The sequence below is a fragment of the Hipposideros armiger genome, unplaced genomic scaffold (genome assembly GCF_001890085.2).
Source record: "Hipposideros armiger isolate ML-2016 unplaced genomic scaffold, ASM189008v1 scaffold_391, whole genome shotgun sequence".
Classification (NCBI taxonomy): Eukaryota; Metazoa; Chordata; class Mammalia; order Chiroptera; family Hipposideridae; genus Hipposideros; species Hipposideros armiger.
In genome coordinates this window covers 1321960-1346080 of record NW_017731741.1, presented here as the reverse complement: position 1 = coordinate 1346080, position 24121 = coordinate 1321960, and the positions used below count along the sequence as shown (strand labels likewise).

Here is a 24121-nt window from a genome sequence, read left to right as displayed (position 1 = left end):
AAAAAAGCAGCATATATAACAGTCAACAGTGCCAACCTATATAAATTGAGGTGTGAGTGCATGTGTGTGGGTGTAACTGTGAATGTATGTACACACACACACACGCGCGCGCGCGCGCGCGCACATACTGTGAAAAGGGATTCTCTATCTCTAGGAGCAGAGGAATTACGGGTCACATTTTGTACTGTCTTTCCCATTTAAAAACTATAACCTCCTCTCTTTTCTTATTACCAGGAAAAATTAAAATAAAGATAGGTTTATTTGCAAAAACAATAGTCAATAATGATTTTGTCCAAGAGCAAACCCTGAGGAATTAGTGACTACCAGGTACTAATATACGTCCCACAGCAGCAGCATCCAGTGCCTTTTTTGTTGTGTAGTTCAAATGTATTGTAATCGACTCATTGATAGTGCTTTGAGATTTATAAATATTAAAAGTGAACATTCCACAGCATTCCTGAGTGAAACCTGGCTATGTCTAAAACTCACTAAATCCAAAATGGCTTTTCATTTCTATGTATAAGAAGTCTTCATGCTAGGTTTGATTCATCTATACCGAAAACTAAACTGCACTAAAATGCTAATTTTAGAAATGAGACTAGCACAACTAGACAGAATAAAAAATAAAAAATGTAACGTGTTTCATATGCCTGAAAACCACCTGGCTCCTGAAGCAAAAACAGTCATTTGCAGTTCAACAGGCTTGCGCTTCTCTTACAACAACTGGGTGATGCATGTCAGGGCCCACGTGTAAATGAGCAGTCCTGATTAGCGAGAGCTCAGGACAGCCAACATGGCTCTTTTATCCTGTCAGGGCAGTGACATAGCTAATGCTAATTTCCTGTTGGGCTTGCGAGTTCATTTTGAAGCGATGAACATCATCTTGACTTTGAAATCTTGGCTTGAACCCAGTATTATCCATTTTAGAAACCGGTGTTCATGAATGCACAACAGCACAGAAAGCAACACCACTAATTTAGTTATGTGCTTACTATGGATTGTGGATTGGGACTCAGGGTACATCTAACAGGTTCCAAGGAATGATGGCTTTGCTAGCTCCGGGGGCTCTGTGAAACCTGATGCAATGTTCTCCATCTTCTCAGATAAAGACAGGCAGACTGGAGAAAGCCCCTATTACTGATTTCAGCTTCTTGAAAGCATTCGCCATGTAAAATCCCCATTTCCTCAACCTGTTACAGAGCTCCATCCCTACACCTTGACTGAAGTAGCTCTGCCAAAGCCCCAAGGTTGCTTCTGTACCGACAATTTCAAAGGATGTATTCACTTGACTTCTCTGCCATATTTAATACTTGATTATTCTCTCCTTCTTGAAGCTACGCTCTGTCACGGGTTTTATCACACCCTCTGTCCCTGTTTGTTTCCTTCCTCCTGGTTCCTCCTCCTGTGTCCTCCGCTCCCCAGGTCTGAACTTTCTGTGACCTGACCCTGGATAACATCACTCAAACAGAAGACTTCACATCAGTAGATGACATTTTCGAATGACCTGCAAATCTCCGTCTCCTGATCTGAAGCGTATTGTGCTCGCTCAGAGCCCCAGGTTGCCTCCTGGACCTCTCTGTAGGCATTTCACAGTCAACATCTCTGGGATAAAAATCTTCATAATTATTTGACTCTTAAGAACAAAAAAGGATTCGTGGTTGACCTTATATATTATGAAAAGTTCCTACAACCTGCCTTGGAAACAAACCCTTCTGTAAATTCTATTATGATTCCCAGTTTACATGACAGAACTGAGGCACAGAGAAGTGAAAAAGCCTGCCCAGGCCACACAACTACAGAGTGGATTTGAACCCTGCCAATCTCCTATGCTACACTTCCTCTTAACACTCACACTACCTGGAAAATTTCCAATTACCCATGTTGTGTGTGTATAAGACGGAGCCTTATAGATTCATTGCCAAGCTTCCTCTGAAATACCTATGACAGTGGTCTCTCCTACATAGCAGCACAGAACAAAAAACACACTTCTGCTTTAAAATAGCTAAGAGCAGAGGACTGGTGACATTGCCTGTGACATTGTGAAAAATGAAACAGGTATTCCATGATTGAAATCACAGGCACACCATCAACTCATGTGCCCAAGCTACAAACCTGGACGTCGTCTGGGAGTCTCCCCTGCGCCGCCACCATCCCAACCCACCAACTTCCATACTCTCATGCGAAGTCAGCCAGTCACAACACTCTTCCTGCTTCCCACTTCTCAGATACACGAGCACCCACAGCTTTTCCGGGTAAAGCAGAGCCTCTTTAGCTTGGCTTGTACAATGCTGCCTCATCTCCATCACTCTCCCGTAAGTATTCTGCAATCCAGCTGTTTAGGGTGTCAAGTTCACAGCCCCACATCCATGCCCCCTTCTTCCACGCCTTTCTTCACTGAGCTAACTCCTACGCACCGTGAAGCGCAGGTGCAACGCTCCATCCTGATGCAGAGATCTTTTTGTTCCCACTACATTCAATTCAGAACATAGTATAAAACTTGAAACTGTTCTGCACCAGGCTTACTGTGTGTGAGTGCAGACCTTGTCTGATTTGAAATCCTCCATGGGAAAACAGTAGCTGGTATCTCACGGGCCCTCCATGTATATTTGTATAACAAGCAAATAAAGGAATAGAATGAGTGAATAGATGAGCGTCCGCTCCTGTGTCATTTCATCTTTTGGCCGCTCACTGCTTTCAGATGAAAAGGAGGTGCCCTTCACTTTTTTAGCCCACATCAATGATTACTCCAGGAGTGAGAGAGGCTCATTTGAAGTCTGGGTTCAGAGAGCTCACAGTGTCACCTAAAGCCGAGTCACGAGCTCCCCCTTCTGGGGCTCTTTCTGAAGCCACCAAATCTGGAGTCTTCCCTGCCCTGATCAGGTCAGCTCAGGACCATTCCAGTGGTAACACGTCAGTAACATCCTGTGTCCATGTGAGGGCTCATAACTATGCATTTAGAACAAACTGGAGGGAGGGGAAATAGTCCGTGAGAGGACATGGAAACAGTCACACAGATCTAGTGAAGCCCTCCTCTGAAGTCTATGTTTTCTTTCTCACAGCTCTGCACTTAGCTCCTCTCTGCCTCCCAGCCGGCCGACACCCAGCTGAGAAAGCAGGCTCCGGAGGCTGAGTCCACTGCGGGTTGGCCTTTGGCCATCTTTTTGTAGGTTCCACACCCCCACCACCTACTTTCAATGCTCGATCAAAGACTCAGGGCTACTCCAAAGGGAGAGGTCAGGTCAGGTCGGAAGGAGAGCTCTTCATGAACAGGGAACGGGGGCAGATACATCACAAATATTTGTCCTTTTCTGACGTTCAGATACTCCTGCTCTTTGCCCTGGGCCGCCTGCTGCCTCTGTGGGTCCTGCCAGGGCAGCCAGAGGGCAGCTGAAGCAGGAGAAACACACTCCTTCCGGCCTTGACAGCCACCAGCAAAGGGAAAATTTCAAGAACAAGCCGCAGCTAGTGCGGGGTAGAGATGCTAACATGACTTTGACACTGAGATTAACTCCTATTCCGCCTTCAGATTTCAACTCAAACTTTGTTTCCTGAGTAATAGGTTACATTTATAATAGTTTAAGTCCCTTAGTTTGTTCTCTCATGACGTTATTTCCTTCAGAGCATTTATCAGATTTGCAATTATATTTTATTTGTTAATATTTATACATCGCCTCCTGGAGCAGAGCCTCCCCAAGGGAAGGTGCCATGTTTGTTTTGTCTGCCAACTTGATAATTTGAATCTTGGATGACTAGTCCTACCCTAGCACATTTTGGCACTCAAATATTTTTTGAATGGATGAATGAATTTTTCCAAACTTATCTGGTTTGCTAACTGTTTATGTGAATTTATACTTTAACTGCCTCAAATCTGTTTAACAAGGCTGCTTATAAAAGATGATCTCTAAGAAAAGCAAACTTGAAAGGCTGTGTGTGTGTGTGTGTGTGTGTGTGTGTGTGTATCCACTGCAAAAATGAATATAAGGTGCTAGGAATAACTGATATAACTAATTCATTTTAAAACTGATTAAAATGCCACATATCAAAGTAGGGGTGTTGGTAATGTTCACAGCGGTCATTACTGACTCATAGAATTTAGGAGAAATACCCAGTATTTTCACATTTTTATAACACTCAATTTTCTCATTGTTTTATGATATCCTTACAATAAGTCCTTTGAGTTGAAAAAGGTAGATTTAACCATCTCCACTGATATGCCCAAAACCACATAGTTTGAGGTCTGGCAAGATTAAAACATAGTACTTGACTGTGTGACTCCCAGCTAAGATATTCTCAGCCTTCCATATATAAAACATTCAGGGAAATATATTTCAAAAATAAAAAGATAAACATTCAGCATATAACAGCACCTTTATTCAGGTAACTAGATACTGTGCTTGTGCTAAAATTTTAAATGATTTCTGCTTATAGGCCTTTACACACTGTGGAAAACAGTATCTAAGATATAAAGAGCTGCTGAGTACAAAACCAATATAGAAAAGCCAACTGTAGTTCCCTATACCAGCAACATCTAGAAAAAGATTTATAAGACATCTTTCTGGGTAAGAGGGAAAAAAAATCATACAATTTTATTGAAAGAAATTAAAGAAGACCTATGTAAATGGAGAAACATTTATGTTTGTGGAAAAGAAGACTTAATATCACAAAGATAGAGTTCTCACTGAGCTACGGAGTGGATGTAATTCCAATTAAAATACCACAGGGTTTATCTTAGACCCTAACAAACTAACTCTGAAATTTATATAGAATAGAAAGAGCCCAGAATAGCCAAGATACTCCTTAAGAAAAAGAACAATTGGGGAGACACAGCCCACCATATATCAAGACTCATTTTAAAGCTGTAGTAATTAAGACAACATGGCATTGGAACAGGAATAGACATGTGGACTAAGGAAAGCACCCAGAAACACACCCACACATATAAAAAAATCTGCATATGACCTGCAGACTAGGAGAAAAGGATGGGTTCTTCAATAAACAATGTTAAATGCTGGCTACTTATACAGAAAACAAACAAATCACTGTTTCTGATCACATAGGAAAAACAATTTCTGATGATTTAAGGACTGATATATGAAAGGTGAAAGACAACATTAAAGTTTCTGGATCGAAAATTATCTTTAATACTTCAGGGTATGGACAGAGCATAAGCCATAAATGGAAAAGCCAAAAAAGGAAAGCCTGATAATTCAACTATTTTAACTACACTAATAGCTACATTCAATATATTAATAACTATGTTGAATTATATTAATAATAAAAAAACCACAAACCGGAAGATATTTAGAACACAAAACTGACAAAGGATTAATATTCAGAATCTATCAAGAATCAATTAGAACAAGAAAGAAAGAAAGTGGTGTGGTTTCGTATCTATTAGATTGGCAAAAACTGAAAAGTCAGAGGGGAGGCTGTGCAGGGTTAGAACCCCACTTCCTGCAATGAAAATGCACTTGGCCTCGCCACAAGGTGGAAGGTGTGTGTGTTCTGTGACCAGCCATCCCAGTGGCGCATTTATCTATTGACTGATCACTGCATGGATCATTTTAAAAGCAAAAATGCAATCTTAGTCTATGTGCTGTGTGATAAAACCTGCATTTTGAAATACTAACACATATATAATGATGAACATTTACTCATTTCATTAAGAATTCTTTAGCACAGCTTTTAATGGTTATAGTGGTCATTACACAGAGGCAGGATAAGGTACGACCAACCCCTACTGTTGGCCCGTTAAGCTGTTTCAAATTTTTTGCTAGTGTATATGAAAAATGTGATAAATCCATTGAATACATCTCTGATTATTTAAGATAATCTTAAAAGTGGTTTTAATGGTAGGCATGTTTAATGGGGTTTTTAGCCAAATTGTCCTTCATTTTATTACTAATAAATATTACTAATTTATACAGCAGCAAATGAGTGTGTTTTTCCTCCCACAACCTCCCTGATACCAGCTAAAAACATAAACTTGCCAGATTTATAAGTGAAAATATGTACACTCAATTTTTAATTGATATTGATTTAAACATTTTTGTTTATTGTTCACTTAGTTTCTACATGATTTGCTTAACCCTTTTCCCAGTTTTCTGCTTAAGTGTTTAAATTTTTTGATAACACATAAGAGTTCTTAATATAGTCAGGATATTAATCCTTTCTCTACCTGGAATATTAAACGTTGTCATTTATGCATTATTTTTATTTTTGTTGGTTTGATTAAAGTTTTCAATTTTTACCCAGTCAAAACCACCTTTACCTTTTTATGGTTCATTCTCTGATGTACAATTATTAATGTCTATGTTTAAAAGACTTAACTCAGCTCTCCCTCTGTGTTTCTTGCAATAAAAATCCCTCATCTAAACGAAAGCAGCAGCACCTTCCCCAAAGGTCACCGTGAACATTAAGATAACTGTATCAGTGTGCTTTCAAGCAGTAAAGCAACTCATAGCTGTCAATTATTAGCAGCCCTCAATACACGGCAGTTGTTAGCACCACATGCGTGTCGGTTGACAGTTTATAGTTATATGCAGGTAACCTGAGCAGATGTACTGGGGGATAACACAGCCTGGAAATGGAACGGACTGCAGGTGGCAGACACTGTGACGCACAAGTGCCTTTTCCGCCCTCAGCAGGCGCCGGAGTGCAGCAGTCGCGCGGAAGGCTTTCTTACCCGCACTTACTCCTCCCCTTCCTCCAGCTCAGTTTCTTTGTGCACCACCACTCTCGTGACGGACATGTCAGGGTGCTGCTCCCGGGCTTCCCTGATGGCCTGGGCCAGCGCCTGCAGGGTCAGGAGAGAGTACAGTCAGTGAAGGAACAGGCTCCTTCTCGCGACGGCAACACACGTGCACGCTGATCCCCTGGGATTCCACCTCAGGCCAGTGTGGTTTTACTGCTTTGCTTGAGGAAGCAGGAAGATTTGAAATGGGCTCATTGTTAATTTTAAAGAATGCTACTCCTTTCCCCAAAGCGCATTTCTCCAGTCCATTTCAAATAATGATACATGTAGAAGGAACTCGCTGGCTCTGAACCCCAGCCTTGCACTCCCGTGAGACTTGGAGACAACAGATCTTCTCTAATCCTGGAATTCTCACCTGTAACCTGAGGCTGGTGCTAAGGGTGCAGAGACCATTTTAAGGTTTGCTGTAAGGACTTAGGACTGATGAGAAGCACCCAGCGCAGTGCCTGTGCTGTATAGTCAAGTCACACTTGCTATTTCCCGATCGCCTGAAACCCCAATGGGCAGGACCAGGCCAGGCCTCGCTCATCTTTGCCCTCTTGGGCTCTCGGGAATTTTGGTAAAAAGTCTGTGGAACTAAACTGCTGCAGGAAAAATATAAATTTCTCGGGCACAGAACAATGCAAACTGCAGCAACAATGACACACAGTAAAGCTGAAGGCCAGAGACGGATTAATGTTCAGGTGATAAAGTAAATACCCCTATTTTACAGTGGAAAACACTGCAGGTCAGTGGGTCTTTCTCATGGCCGCCCTGCCAGTGGGCTGTAGGGCAGGAGGAGAGCCCAGGGTGCCTCCACTGGTTCATGGCCTCTCCTCTGGATCGGGCTGTGACAAAGCAACACGGTTTCTCTGCAGCGCATCAGAAATGTATATGAGTGCTGCGGCAAAGTGGAAACAACCTACTTTTCAGAGGGGAAAGATGTTAAAAGAGGTCTTGGGGAGAAAAGTAAAAGAAAACACCATTCAACAGCACTCAAAATCTAGGACAGATTTAGAAAACAAAAAAGAAATTCTACTAGGCTAGTTAGCACCATAATTCATACGGAAAATGTGCATTTGAAAAAAGCAGTGCAGTATTTCCTGCTGCTCTGTCACCTGCCTAAGGGGACAACTGCATTTTTGTTTGGAATATAGTTTCTGTCAGCTGGAAGGTTACTGAGCAAAACCCTCAGCCTATTCCACACACAAAAAAAGAAATTGTTTTTACACCAAAAAACTTTTGCACAGAAGATTTGAAAGACACTTGAGGGTGCTTAAAATTCAACTAGCAAACAAACTGGCGACCCACGTGTGTCAGGACAAGAGAGAACTCAGACAGGGGACCAGCCTCCAATTTGAGCATCAGCACAACTGTTTGTCAGGTGGGAAGAGCGGGAAACTGGAGGGCAAGAGTGGAGTGGGGAGATCTTATCTCAGAAAGTGTTTCTGTGCATTGACTGCGGTGTCAGCGGGGAAGGGTGACGTACAGGTGTGTGTGTGTGTGTGTGTGTGTGTGTGTGTGTGTGTGTACACGAGCGCGCGCACATGTGTGCAAGAGGGAGACTGGAACAATCCAAACTGTCTATGCCATGTTGGTTTGTGGAATCCAAATTGGGAAGGACAGGCTCTGATGGGAACCAAATGTAGCTGACAGACAACTTATCACTCAAGAGTTTATGCTCACTGTGAAGACCTATCTACATTAAAGCAGTGTAACTGTTAAAGTGAAAGTACAAATGATGCTCATGGGAAAGTAACACATGTGAAACATGCTTTAATTAGAAGACAAGTAGGGAAAATCGAAAACTGCTTGAATCACCTTCAAACACATTGGAAGTCGGTCTGCCATTAGTTCCTTTCATTCTATAAGAGCAGCACATGAAATTAAATACTGTAACATGTTAACTGGTTATGGCAACGAAAAAGACTGTGAGGAAACTATTGCATCCTATTTCCGAACTGAGAAGCTATTTTATTAGAGCCGGGTTTTGCTCAGTAGCCTTCCAGCTGATAGCTGACCTGAGGAGCAACCGCAGGGTCGTTTCTTTCTCCCTGGTACAGAGCTGAGTGTCAGGGCTCACATGGGTGAGGAACCCACAAAGCAAGCTTCTACAAGAGCATGTTTCTCAGAAGAGATCCCTTTTTTCCTATTTTGCTCAAATGAAGGGTTCCCAACCACTATTAATGTAGGCAAGGAACTGAAAAAAAATGTCAATGACTTTAGTCACTACATGATCAACATCAGTTTTTGGCAGAGAAGTGATTTTACTCCTTTAATTTTAAATAGCTCTGTCATTCATCACAGGCTTTAAGCAGAAAGTGAACTCATGAGCTGCTGGTGACAAGCACACCAGAAGCCACAATTAAACGTACTCAAAAAAGTTTATGCCATCTTGTAATTAGATATAAAAAAGTTACATCTCTATTCTCATCATTTGGATATCTGACCTGGGTTTTAAAATGGGCTGAAGCAAGATGTCTTATAAATGGAACACTTAATACTGCAATGGTGTCATGATAGTTTTCTAATGTAAGAGTTAGGAATAGGTGCTATTTTGGTACTAAAGAATGCACATAAAATAAAATCCGAGAGTAATCCCTGAAGGGAAACTGGCATTTGAAAGCCAGAAAGGGCCTAGGTTCAGTGGAGACAGAGGGTAGGAGAAACAAAGGCTGGGGGAGACCTCCGTTTTCATTTTCCACTTCGCTAAAGGATGGGGGCCCCTGCCTAGCAGGCTCCGCTGTGGGACGTCAACGGATGCTTGATGAGTGCGAGTCCCAGAGTACAGGAGCAAGACTAGGTTTGCTCCAACTTCATGTCAAAGGAACTCAAGTCTGTACAGTAAGCAGAGACAGAATGAATCCTCTACGTGGGAAACTGCGGGCTTGGTTCTCACGTAGGTTAATTCCCTCTCCTGTGGTCAAGAGCAATGTACTAATCATCTACCAGGAATCGTACTCTTCAGTCAAAATTCAGTCAGGGCAGCCCTTTCGCATATGAAACATGTAAGGAAAATGATGCTTACAGGGGTTTAAAATAACTTTTTTTTTGTAGTCATAGAAGAAATTTATTTCTCTTTGGTCACATACAGTGAGTCTTTCTTAAACGAGAAATTCCGTCCTCTAAAATTCTCTTTCCTGAGTTCAATACTGTGTTCAAAGCTGGGTAACTAACATTTGTTCCTACTCCCCAGCTGGGATGGTCAGCTGAACATTTCTTTTCCTTTTCAAGTTGTTATAAAAGGAAAACAGCTTGGTCTCCTTTGAAGAGGAGTTCAAATCACTCAGAAAAAAACAAAACAAAACAAAAACCCCTTATCATCGTTGCTTGGGACTGCAGTCTAAAGTTAAAGCAACTCTCAAATTTTCCAGCCGTTTCATTCATCACCTGCTTTTTAAAGTTATGCATTCTGCTCAATATTAGAATGGAAGCACCATTCTTTAAAATTCTTTTTCCTGAATACATGTAAGTTTTCACGCTGTAAAAGGCCTTAGATTACCTCCCCCACCCCTCAATAATAGTAATAGTTAGGGAAAAACACCTAGTGGGAAATAGCCCAACTTTTCTAATGCTATTAAAAAAAACTTTGATGAGTTCCTAAAAGTAGGCATGTCAAATTTTGTGGCTTTTCTTATTATTTGGAAGCCAGTGTCATTAAACTACCATTCATTTGTTAGCAATTGATGACTTGCCTTTAAACCAGGGCTATATGAATACCTAATGGCTGCCAGGAACCCTCTTGATTATTTTGACCCAAAAGGGTATGTAAAGCCAGTGGGAAATAAAGAGCAATACATGTTTTATGCTGATTCCATGTTTGGAAGGCTGTAGGACAGGCGCGTCTAGGCTGTGAGGTGTCTTATACCATGTTGAGGAAGTGGATTCATGCAGGAAGCACTGGAAGAAGGGAGTTGGCATAGGGATGTGACATGACGACAGGTGCAAACCTTAGAAAACAAATGTGGTCAATTCCAGAACCAGAACCTCAGGTCCTTACCTGGTCATGATCAATATCAGCATCTCCTGTGATCACAATGCGTTTCTCAATTCTTGTTTCAGATATTCCACCTTTCACAGTCTGAAGATCATAAAGAAAAAGAAGGGTGGGGGAACAGCAATCACTAAAGCACGTTTTACACACAATCAGAAAAAACAGAGGTGGCGCACACCTAGACCTTCTGATGATTGTAAGGCAATGCACTGGAGTGGGGAAGACTGATGTTCTAGAAACTTCCCAGATTTTCAAGCTCGATAGACTCCTATTGCTAAAGTCGTAGCGTCCATAAGTATTCCTCAACTGAAAGCAGCTTTAATACTAATTTACCAAGATTCAGGTGAGATTTAGAAGGAAGAACTCCCATTTAATCCAACAGTTCCGCTGGGACATTCCATTACAATTTTGTGGGCTTCTTCCCTCTCAATTGGCTATTTTTGAAAAGAAGGATGGAGAAGATATAATTGTTTGGTTTATGTAAAGTTACAAGGACTTCTATTAATAACAATACTGGTATCCTGTCTAGGTTTGGAGAGCTGTTTGGTGTTATCGTTTTGACTGCTTGATTCTCATCATACAAATCTATTTGGTGATTTTGTTCATTTGGTTTAGTGCAATGATAACAAGAGGACTTGTGTTTTGTTTAAGATGTGTGAGAGTGATATATTCATTCCTGTTTAACTGCAGCTTCTGCATGTAGTTGTACACGTGGATATGGAGCATGGTGAACAGAGGCTGTGGTGGGACCTGGGGGCAGGATGTCCTGGGTGAACTGCCACCAGAGGTACTGGCTGGGAGCAAGCTAAGAGAGCTTGGGGTACGGCAGAGGCAGAAGAAATCATATGCCCATGACATTCTAAAGAGACGATGAGCAAATTCCACGCGGTCCTGAGAAAAGCACACATCGAACCTCTACAACTTTGATAAACTTGCACACTAAGTTGTAAGTGATTGCACTTTACCATACGAAACAAGGCTTATCAACAGCCTTATAACTGGCTATGCTTTAAAATGTACACCAATACCATCTTGCATTTATGTGGCATTTCTTAATTTACTGTTTTTTGTTGAAATATGGGGCGAAGAGGGCACAGAGGGTACATCTAAGACCTTCAAGCACTAACCAAATGTGAGAAGTAGAAGCAAAAGGAAACACTAGAAAATAAGACTGGAGTTAGAAATGTGATGAGTGCAGCACATACAAAATTGCCTGGAGGGTCTCTTAAAACACACCCTGGGTGGCAGTAGGTCCAGAGTGGAATGGGGCCACTGTATTCGCACTGCTAGTAAGTCCCCAGATGAGGCTGCTGCTGCTGGTCCGCAGACCACATTTTGAGAATCACTGGTTGTCTGGTATTAAACATTTAGAGAATAATCTGGAAAAATGCCAAGTCAACATACTAGTACCTTAAATCAATGAAAATTTACATTACTTGAGCAACTTGTTGAAAATTTTGAATGACAGTCTTACATCCCCTTCGTACTTAACAAACCTGTGCTTCCACTTTTGCTAAATTCTGTTCCTGCAGCTAGTTAGGTGTCTTTGGTACAGCTATTCACAACATATTTTTACCCCCTTGTACTTTACACAATTGCAATTTCATTTAAATACATTTGTCAATGGAGCCCAATTTCTTGGATACTTTAAATGTAGGCATTTTTATTCCACTGGTATGGTCTGTGTATTGATCAGAAGTGTGTACAGAAACAAAGAAACAATTCAGTAAAGATCCTGTTTGCAATGTACCATCCTCTCCGTAGGATTCCCCTGATTGCTTTACCTTGGTGATGTGTGTGGTTGTTGTTGTCGACACGGACTCAGCGGTGATGGTTTGTGCGGTCAGTAACGTGCCCGAGTCACCACCAGCCCCGCCATCAATCTTTGGATAGTTGGGGGAAAAATACAAAGCAATGCTTAACTTCCATTATGTTGTCAGAGAAGACCCCGCCCATCAATACGCATCTTTTAAAATCTGTGCAGTTGGCAGAAGATGCTATCTGCCTTTGCATGTTGATAGTGGTAATTTACTGACCAGGAGACTGGCCGTCATTTAAAGAGAGTAAAGGAAAGCTAAGTGCACACAGAGAAGCAACCCCCATACACAGGGAGAGAGAAGAAAGGAAGAGTGGAAGTAGAGGTGCGACTGAAAACTACCAGGGAGTCATGAAAAAATTTGAAGGTCATTGGTAGAAACTCGAAAAAGAAACCAGAGAGCCTGGCAGAGCAGTTTCCACAGTGGCCAGAAATGCTGATTTTTTTGTTGTTTAAGCACAGGTGGGTAAAAATAGATAACATTTTCTCAGATTACTAAGCAATAGATCCTGACTAGGGTAGACTAGACTTCGTGACTTGCTTATTTGCTTATCTCTAGTAAATTCTTTTTTAAAATAACATTGTTCCTGTTAGTTTGTGAGTTGTGAGCATATATATGGGGACATACATTTCAATACGTACGCATGCATATGCTCTCGCTATATACAGACTTAATATATAAATCCCATGATATATCTAAATAGGTTTTAATTTGTTTGCTTTGATATTAGAAAAGGTACAAAGTTCTAGTGTTTACCAGTGGAAATAATAAAGGAAATGAACAGCCTAACAGTTTATGTTAAGCTCACCAAATATATTGGGCTGTCGGAAAAGTCATGAGGTATTTTTTCTGTTTTTTGTTGCAAAAATGCGTCATGACTTTTCCAACAACCCAATATTTGCCTCCTGTTTCCTGAGAGTGATACAAGAAATAACCAGAAGGTTCAGAGCCTTTCTTGTTGTTATGTTAAGAGGAAATGTCTCTTGAACTTGGTTCATGCAATGTGCTTCTTTATGCGGGTACTTACCACCACAGAAACACACGAGCACATGCTCTCCCACCACGCCCATTCATAAAAAACGTGTTTGTGCTTATGTGAGATCTACGCACATTTAAGATACCATATCTAAAATAATTTTGAGGAATATTTCACATATACATGTATCAAACCTTTAAAAAGGTATTCTGAGAGGGTAATAATATGCCATCCTTCACCACGGTACAATCCTATTATGAACACTGAATTTCTCAGTCGAGAAATAGCACAAATTCCTAAACAGTTCCATTTTGAAATGATACTTTACCTTTTTTGTTACCCTTAAGGTTAGGCATCTTAATGCCAATTTCAAATCTTTACAGAAATAATGTCTGAATGTCCAAAATCAAACACAAATCCAATAATTATTTAGATACACAGTATCACGTTTATGTAAGGATGATGGCGTATCTCTTCAGGAAATAATCCCACATGAAGGAGAAGCACAGATGTGTGTGTGTGCATGTGTGTGTACTTGCAAGCAAAAGTGAGTTGTCTGGATTTGTCTTCATAGAGATCAGGGGGACAGAGCCTAAATCCTACTAATCCACAAATTATTACATCATCTCCAATAAGCTTTATGAAATGATCTGATACATCAAGCCAGAAATAGCTTATAATAATATGACCAAGATTGACACTAAATAATCATGTGTATGCCTCCTCCCTATAATTACTAGGTCACCAATTTGATTGCACTCTCTGTCTCAATAGAAGAAGCAACATAGCAAGCTATGCTACTGAAGCACAGTTATAAGATGGAGATATAAAAAGCTATGTCAAAGTAAAAAAGATGTATACTAGGAGAAGACAGAATGAAAACAGAAACAGACTAAGTAAAAAAAACTCCAATAGTCCACATCTAGAGCTTTGGTACCTGTGGAGACTCATATGTGATGGTTTTGGTCTCAGTTTGGACAATAGGGACTTCCTTGGTGGAGATTTCTGTCCTTTGTGAGGCATCAGAAATTGTTACCATCTCTGTTTTTACCACTGGTGGCTGAGGTGGAAAGGAAGGGAAAAATAAATTCTAGAGGTCATGAAGTAAAAAAAGCGCTTAACGGAGCCTTCAAAAATTTTTTTGAGAAATATATCCAAACACACTCATGCACAAAAGGGTAGAATAATCTAAAACAAAAGACACAAAAGAAAACCACTTTCCTTCAAATCTCTTCTCTCCTCTCTCTCTCTCTCTCTCTCTCTCTCTCTCTCTCACACACACACACGCACGCACGCACATGCACACGCACACATACAAGCACACACACACACACAAAATAAGAATAAGCTAACATAATGTCTCCATAAATTATGGTACGATTCTTCAAATTATGATGGTCCAAATTACTCACTTGTCAAGCCAGTGTACAGTGATATATAAACTTTAGCTTTGGGCAAGTAATAATAAAATTGAAAAGAAAACAGAATGAACTATGTGAAGTGACCTGCCTTGATTTTTAGCAGCTTAGAGAGCCACGTGGCTTGTGTGAAGGCTCAATGCCTTTACCTGACACACAGTCTAGGTAGGCTCTTTTCCCGCAAAAGTCTTTTCTGCTCTACTGAAAAAGGAGATCCCATTTTCAGAAGGAATATCTTCAAGTATGGTTGTTTTCAATTATACTTGTCTAAAACTTGCAGTGTTTCTTCTGTATTACATAAGTTAAACTGTTACATCTAGCATTAGTCCACCAACATTGCATTAATGCTTTGAACAATTAAAAACGTAAAGGAGGGGTTCACGGCCTGTTAACACTGCAGTCTGCTGAGCATGTATGTTAATACAACGCCAGACCATATTATTACCAAAATACTACAGTAGTTTCTTTGAGAGAAAATTCCCAACTGTAATTATTTAAAGAGGAGCAACCATACATACATAAATGCGGAAAATAGTTCAGAGCATTCCAAGATTCTTGAAATATCTTCTCTGAAGTGAAGCAGGAAGTTTAAAAGTCACATAGTAAAACTCCATTTAATTATTTCAAGACGAACTCACTTCAAGATTTTCCAGCTCATCAAAGAGAGCAAATGTGAATAATCTTTACATAGTGGGCATTTAATTTTAGCATCAAGAAACATCCATGTGGAAGTAAACCCTCCCTTGGCATAACTTTAACTCCCAATTCAGAGATACTGCAATCTAAGAGGAGTGTGGAAAGTTCTCTTTCTTAAAGAGAAAAAAAGAGAAGTCTCATATCCACAAAATATGAAACTTGTGAATAATCCAGAATTGATGACAGGACAGATGAGAAGAGAAATCTCCTATTAAAGTCTAGTCTCTGGCTGCCTAAAAAGAAAGAAAAGGCTCTAAACAAACCATACGATCCCTGGAATCTAAAAACAGAAACCACAGTGGGATTCAAAAAATACTGTTTTCATCAATGCCAGGTGCTGAATTCAGAGCACCATGGTGATCGTGGCCTGCTGCCATTTCTAAAACTCTTAAGTTGAAGACAGAATGAGCCAAAAAGTCAAACCCAGTCACGACAACAGCAGCACACACACTCACAGCGACTATTTCTCAACAATACATATACAATTTTCTAATTAAACCAACAAAAAAGCCATTTAGTATGAGGAAGCAGTGCAACTAAAGACAAACAGCTGCAAACATCCAAAACATGCAAAGGAAAATTTAAACATGAAACGAGAATGAAAATACGACGTGAGGGTGACAGGCAGGTGTACTTCATCAGGCGACCCAGCTGCAGTGAAGGAGCTAGCCGCCAGCACCCAAACGGGCAGGAAACCTACAGAGCAGCGCTTCCCCCTTACTCCCGTGACAGATCAAGATCAGAGTCTTGCTGCAGAAGCTGAGAGGCCTGGGAGGACAGGAGAGGAGGACAGGCAGGTGTTCTCCACCTGAGAAAGCTCCAGACTTGCGCTCCCGCTTGAGGCTGCCATTTACCTCTGAGCAACAAATAATTTGTGGCAAAACATCAATGTCAACATGAGACACCTCTCCGTTAACTTGATGCTGCTCGTCCTCTGCTTCTTCACTCATGTCTTGCTTAATAGCGCCTTCGTGTACGCTCTTCTCTGTCGATATGTTTGGGGCAACTACCGTTTCCTGGGTCACTGTATCTACCGCGCTTACACTGGCCCCTGCTTGCTCGCCTGCGCTGGCGTCTGGCGCTGGCTCCTGCCTCTCTACTACCTTGGCCGCTTGGCTGGGCTCTTCCTGCAGCTCTTCTTCACACTCCTCCTGCTCCTCCTGGATGGTGCCCTCCGCCACCCGGTGGTGGGGTCGGTACTCTCCCACATCTTCCTCCTCACTCTCACTGCTGCTGCTGCTCTCAGAAGACAGGGAGGTGGAGTCTTTCTGGGTCAGAGGCTCCACCTTACGGATCGCCCCAGGACCACTCCCAGGTGGTAGCTCTTTACCGTTCATTTCTTCAGTGATTACTCTTTCGTCTTTCCCAACCTCTGCCTGATTCTTCTCCTCCACTACATTCAGAGTCTCATGGGAACTCTGCACAAAAAAAGAATGGATGAGGGGAGGGAAAACAGAAATATATGAATAAATCAAAACGACAGAAACCAAAATGAGCTGATGGTAGGTTCATGTCATGGAGAAAAACAAAGATGATTAAGATGGCTGACTGAAAGGGAAGCAGGGAAAACGTGACGGGGGTCAGAAGCGTCAGGCAATGGTGTTAACATGGAAAAGGGGAGAACCTTAACAGCATCATTGGCTCCAGTGCAAGGCCCTTCTGACTCGGGAGTGCGTTTCTGCGAAACAAAAAGCAACCAAGGACACAAAATCAATACAGTTTTACCTCAACACCCACCAAAACACACATATGACACTGCAGACAGAACAGTTAACAATCGAAATCTACAAAAACCTTGGCTCAAGGTCACATACATGACAATCAAGACAAATGCAAAAAGCTTACAAAAGAAAACGAAAACACAAAACAGCCAGCATCCTCCCAAAGAAATACAGGGACTTTATTATACCTATAAGCGCTACTTATACAGTCGAAAAGGTAGGGAAAAAACTGGAATTACACCAAAGCCTACTGATTATTTTAAAGTGTAAATTTTATAACATAAAACCTACTCAAAAAAGTTTTGATCTTAATCAGACTATAAAGCCTGCCTAAAACCCTGATTCCTAAAATGAATATAGCATTAATAAGATGGAACCTGTGTTTTTGGCTGGCTCTTTTATAAAACAGCTTTAACTTGCAAAATTATAGTTGGTCTCAGATAACTATTAACATAAAATGTTGTTGTTCCAGAAAAGAAATGGGAAGGAATAATATATACATATAATCTACACGTATAATACATCCCAAACTGTATCATTAGATTAGCAAAAGGGATATTGTAACATTAGGATGGATGTCAATAACGACTCCCCAAGTGTTTTCTCTTAGAATTTAGCTCCTCCACTAGCATTTTTGAAAACTGAAACGCACCATCTTTATTATTTGAGATACTCACTCCTGCCCCGTGCAGACATACTTCTTCGGAGTACATTTACTCTAATTAAATAGTACAGTACCTAAATGTTCATTATTATTATAGGTCAGTGAATTATTATTATTATTACTATTATTATTGAACCTCAACTAGTCAAATGGGTTCTGCCCAAGTTCAGGGAATCCCTTAGGTTCATGAAACCAATTATTTCGCTGAGTATGGCAAGCACCTCAAATTTTTTCCACGTAAACAGAATTTTTAAAATAATAAGCCATCAGTAGATGCCTGAAAGACATTTAGGCTTTGAATGCTTTTAATTCTGCAAAGCATACTTAGCTTCTATAGCTAGTTGAAGGTTTCCCTCCACATAATAATAACTCTGAATCTGGGCTTTACTGGTTTAAATGATTCTATGAATTTAGGCAGATTTTTTTTCAGGGGGAGATGTATCCAAAAGAAACAGGAGAAACATCCAATCTGTATCTTTTTCTTATGTCCAAATTCAGTCATTATTTCTTGAATGTTTCTTATTTCACCAATGAAAGCATTGAAGGGAAAGGTTCCTGAATATTTAAAAAATAAAAATCACTTTCATATGTGGCTTTTAAAAACAGGGGAAACAAAGCAAAATGCACCTCAGGAAACTGTGAGAATGGCGAGGAAGAAAGCTTTTCAGAAGGTGCATTAGAGTTCACAACAGTGCCCTCTGCTGTCCAAGTGGTGGCTGAGGTGAAGGTGGCTTTCATGCTATCAGAAAAGCCCTTCTCACTAAACAACATTGATGTTATCTCCTCTTCTAGGCTCTAGAGAGGTCAGAGAAGGAAGAGCAAAGAATTAACAATAAGTCAGACCAGACAGCAGTGACCTATTGAAAGAAAGGAAAGGTTACACAAGAAAGAATCACAGAACAGTATAAATTGAAAGAAAGGTGAGGGATCTGAAAGATTCAGCAGCAGGCGTGTGTGGCGGTTCGCCTGAAAGCCAGCTTTCCACCCTGTCTGAGAATCCTGGAAGCTCTAACCAATGGAAACCAGCTAGAACTCCCCGGTGTGTCACTAAAGCTTTAAGCATAAACTGAGCACGACCGACCTACCCATTAAACACTGTCCCATGGATCTTAGAGGCAGCTGCTCTGCGTGAGCCCCTTTTTGCATAGAATGGCATCTTCAGGGACCCCACACTTGAAACGCTTATTTCTGTGTCATAGCTTGGGTGACCCTACCATCCTGTCTCAATGCCCTTCCCTTAAGTACTGTGGGTCTTGCTAATTCTGTCATCTCTCTGAGGTCCACTCAATAGCCCATATTTTATGTGTGGCCTTCCCTAATCATCCCAGCTCCTACGATCTCTTCCCTTCTCCACACCACTTTAACTGTGCAACAAGGACTTTGACAACAACCCACAGAAATTGCCTCAGACATGCTACATATGCCCTGGAATAAAGAAAAAGTACCTTTTTTTTTTTTCAATAAGTAGGTAAAGAAAAGAATTCTAAATAGGAAGACAAACTCAGAGGTAAAAGCTCAGCGAACCATGTTAAAATCATCTGTCCCTGAAAAACTATTAAGGCAAATTCAATCTTCACATTTCTGGCCCTTAAGCGATGGTCCCTAACGTGTCTGAGGGCACAAAAGGAGAGCTGGGTACTGTCCCAGGTACCTGGAATGCCAACAGCAAAATGTCACCATGCAGCTCTCCCTCATCAGAAATGTGAAAGAACACTTCCTAATAAACCCCACTACTCAGAGATCTTAAAGTAGATGAATGAATAAATGACATTTCTGGGATGCCCCCTGGGACAATGCACTAGGAGGTGGGGAATAGGGACAATGAGATGAATAGGGCTAAGTGCATAATAAGCATTTGCATTATTCAGAAAAGAAAAACAGCTGGACTAATCCAGCTTAATTATAATCTCCATAATTACACCACCCCTAGGGGTTGGGTGGGTGGAAAGGGTGTCCTTCCTGGTAAGGGATCACTGGGGAGTTTAAATAAGTGCCGTGCATTTAATTATTCAATAAAATATCTTCAAAAGTAATTTAAAACTGTAGTCTATGTAATCTCTACTGGATTCATGAGAGAATATGTTTTTTTGTTTGTTTGTTTTTAGCTGAGCCATCCTGCCACCTGTCGGCAGCTCAGTGGCTGCTCAGCTCGGGTCGGGCATTGAACCACTGTTGCTCAGAGCTCAAACTCTTGAGCGAGCTCTTAACCAACTGAGCCACTCGGCCAGCATGAGAGAGTATGTTATACAAACTTAAGTATGTCATAATTCTCACAACACATCAGAGGATAAATATACAATTTGCCTAAATTTGCCTAAATGATTTGATTTCCAATTTTCTTCTCTATTCTCAAAATTGTTCATATTCAAACTAAAGCCATTTTGAAAATTTGATGTATTTAAACAAGAAACTATTACTTTTTAAAAAATCTATAAAACTCATAGAAATTTGGAAAATTGGGTCAAATTATACTCTTACACATAATTGTTTATTTTATATTTCATTAAGAGTATAATTTAAATATAACCAAGAAACCCTGCAAAATCAGTAGCAAAATGAAGGTACAACAAAGACAGAAATTTATAAGGCATTCTGCTCAAAGTCAAAACACTCCCAGACTTAGCTGCTAACACACTTTCAACTATTGGTAGTGATATGTTATTTTGGGCGGGGGAAGATACATTGCAAGTGGTCAATAAAAGTTTGTTGGGTGAATAGATGAATGGATGATTGCAGTTATAATCCATATGTATGTTAAATAAGTATGTATTTTGCTGCATATGCTGGAGAGAGAAAGAACAAGAAAAAAGCAGTAACTTCAAGTGCAGATAAACAATTTAGGAGCTTAAATTCTAGATTTAAACTTCATGTAATATCAGTTCAGTGTAACTTCTACAACATCACATTTTATATTGTGCATTCCTAAGCCATGGTACCCAGAAAAATGGTAATTTTCAAATCTTCACCAAAATTCCCAAGTTCCCTACTGCAAAAAGTATAAGGGCATTACTTTAAACTGATCAAATCTACGATTTGACATGCTTCCGGAGAATAACTTTCAAAAATACATAATATTTTAAAGCATGTGATATTAAAGTCATAATTTTACACAGCCTCTAAGTGGCTTTGGATTTCACACTGACATTTAAAGTACATAAATATGCCACTTGGTTTAGCTTTATGACATTATCTTTCTCATTTGCAGGATCCTGGAAATATTTCCCCTCAACTAAACCTCAAATTCCTTTAGGGCAAGACTTCATCTTCCGTTTGTTTTGCCTCCTCCCCCACCTTACTGTATTTTCTGATGAATAGTACTCTCTACTGATGAACAAAATTAGACTTGGTGGAAGGGAAACTTTTTCCTTATGGCTGCTCTCTGCTCTCATTCACACCCTGTAATCCATTTCTCATCGAGCACCAGAGCAATGTATGTCAGACCTGTGGGATTCTGTCACTACCCAGTTTTAAGTTCTCCAACGGCTTCCTATCACTCCTGTAATACAACTCCAAACTGTCACTATGGTCATTAGACCCTGACAGAACCTGGGGTTTAAACTCCTTGACTTTCCCTAAGCCCTTCTCATTTGGTCTTTCTGTTCCTTAAACGAGTTCCTGCCTCGGGGCTGTTGCACTTGCTCTCCTTACACATGGACAAATCTTCCCCTTAGCCTCCTTCCCATTAGTAAGGTCTCAACCCAAAGGCCAACCCTTCCTGACCGCAGTGGTCAAGCAGCCTTCCCAACCAACTGTTAACACAACCTTGTATTTCATCTTAATACCCCTTAATTTTTTCTAATCACTAATTTACATATCCACTGTCTATCTCCAATAGGCTCTAAGCTCTCTAAGTCCCAGAAATTCCAGGCTGGTCAGCTGGCTAAGCAAAATGAGTAGAGAGAGAAGAATAAGAACGTACAAGCAACAGAAAGCTAACGTCTTAGTACCGCCAGGTATTTCGTATATGCAGGAGCAGAGCGAGAGATCCAAGGGCTACAGTACACCATAATGATTTCCCATTACATCTTTAAAATGAAAACTCAAAAGGTTTCCAAATGTAATTAGTAAACTAGTAACCTAAATCACACATAATGTTATTTTAACCCACTACAGTGTATACAAGCGTTGTACAAAAAGTGCATTTTCCCATGAAATCATGGTTTCCCAACTGCCAGCCACATACATCAAAATTAGGGGTCACTTATCACCTACATCAGTTCATATGTCTGCATTTCAAATAAAGTACTTTTGCAATATCTCACCTAACGATCCTCTCTGCTTCTATACATGGAGATTTAACTTTATAAATGCTCAAAAATTATTCCAAAATATTTAGGTTGATACCTAAGAAAAAAAGTCTTATGGCTGTGGACAGAAATAAAAGAAAAAAGAGGAAAACGCAAGAGTAGCTCTAAGGATGCAAGGTGAACACCTTGTCTGCCTCCTGGGCCTTTTCTTCAACAGTCCGTGTTGTCGCCATCTGATGCTTCTCCTTCATGGATAAAATATCCTTGAAAAGATGGTCTCCTTTTCTCTATTGTTTTAAACAATAGACATAATCAACAAATAAGACAAGTACATCACGTCGACAGCAACACAAACATAAAACAATGTGTGGGTCAGCGGAACACACCAGATGAAGCAGCACATACAGGGAGGCCAAAATCTTAGCATGTCAGACACTGTTTCTTCAGAAAACGCAACCCTAGAGTCAACTGCTGAAATACAGACATTAATATCTTCAGGAAATCTAAAAATAAGCATATAAGTTGGATACAACTACATAAGACCCTACCATGGTGTTTTAAATCTTAGTATTTTCAGAAGCTGTTTTTTTCAGTTCAGCAATTACCTTTGCTCATCGGTTCTTAAAGAGGTATTTTCCTTTCACTGTCACAAACTTACGAATTTAAAGCAACAGCTTTGCTTTTAAAGAAAAGGTGAATAAAAATAGCATGAGACTATCTGAATCAAATGTCTACAATTTGGCAACGTTCAAGCCAGACTAGATGAAGTTTAAGGAGAGGCAAGGGGTGTAAGGAAAAGGGGAAAGATGACACTTTTTAAAACTGTGTATTAAATATAGTATAACCACTGTCTCCTCTAGTGTGATAAACAGAAAAGCCCATGGAAGTTCTTAGTTGCTAATAGGAGAGATTTTGGAGCATCAGAAAAGAACAGATGTCGATGGGAATGAATGGGGAAGTATTTTGAGAATATATTTAAAATCCATACTTTTATTGGTGGTGGGGAAAAGAAAACCATGGAAAGAAAAAGAATGAGTTCAAAGAGATGTTATGGTTGAAAATGCTTTAAAAACACTAGTCTACACTTCATTACTAAGATGTTTCAGTATTAAGTTGTATGGTATAACATTTTGCAAGTTTTCAACTAGGCTCATCAGTCTTGAAAGCTAAGTTTAACTTATTTACCTCACAGTAATTACCTTAAAATCTTCTAAATATGGTCTATAATGATTACTTAATTATTAACTAAATTTTCTTATTTCAGAAGCCAATATCTGAAAAGCTTACTAAACATCGCCATGTCAGTTTCTAAGTCATCGTATGTAACAATTCATTGCCACTAATTTGATTAAAATAATTATTCTGAAACTATTTCAAAAGTATTTTGAAACTCATACAATTTACCTAAGAACTAGGTCAGTATATAATTACATTGTTAATAAATATTTAGTATTTTAAAAAAATGTTAGCAATTACATTTAAAAAAACAAAAACTAAAAATTAAATGGTAACATTTTGTAGCTTCCTGCGAATCAACATAAGATTTAGCAAGCTGAGTTTTACTAAACAGCTGGAGTGAGACATACAGCCAAGAAACAGCTAGCGACATACCCCTTGTGTCTGTAGGGACAGAGGTGTGATACGTCGTTTTTCCCATTCATTAGGGCGCGGCTCAGGTGTGGATTCCATAAAATTGCGCTTGAGTTCACTAATGCTAGCCTGATGTTTCAGTATGTCCTCCTGGGCCTTATCCAGGTCCTAGCAATATGTAACGCAATAAAAGGGGGGAAAATCCAAAAGGAACAAAACCCAGTAGGACAAAAATAAAAAACAAAACCAAAAAAATAAGACAAAG

General features: G+C 40.1%; 1 protein-coding gene across 24 annotated transcripts in view; it reads right to left on the bottom strand.

Moving 5' to 3' along the window:
- EPB41L2 (erythrocyte membrane protein band 4.1 like 2) overlaps window positions 1-24121 on the bottom strand; it is a 210049-nt gene that overhangs the window by 12152 nt on the left and 173776 nt on the right. For 7 of the 24 annotated variants that reach the window (XM_019663475.1, XM_019663469.1, XM_019663476.1 and 4 more), the window contains 9 exons: window positions 23878-24024; window positions 22452-22553; window positions 18647-18814; window positions 17259-17312; window positions 16489-17052; window positions 14458-14580; window positions 12512-12610; window positions 10734-10814; window positions 6686-6796 (listed from right to left, as the gene is read on the bottom strand). In XM_019663475.1, the coding sequence (XP_019519020.1) occupies window positions 6692-6796; window positions 10734-10814; window positions 12512-12610; window positions 14458-14580; window positions 16489-17052; window positions 17259-17312; window positions 18647-18814; window positions 22452-22553; window positions 23878-24024 (1443 nt within the window). In that variant the 3' untranslated portion in view covers window positions 6686-6691. The remainder of the gene's footprint in view (window positions 1-6685; window positions 6797-10733; window positions 10815-12511; window positions 12611-14457; window positions 14581-16488; window positions 17053-17258; window positions 17313-18646; window positions 18815-22451; window positions 22554-23877; window positions 24025-24121) is intronic. The other 17 variants (XM_019663486.1, XM_019663484.1, XM_019663487.1 and 14 more) reach the window with 15 other exon arrangements.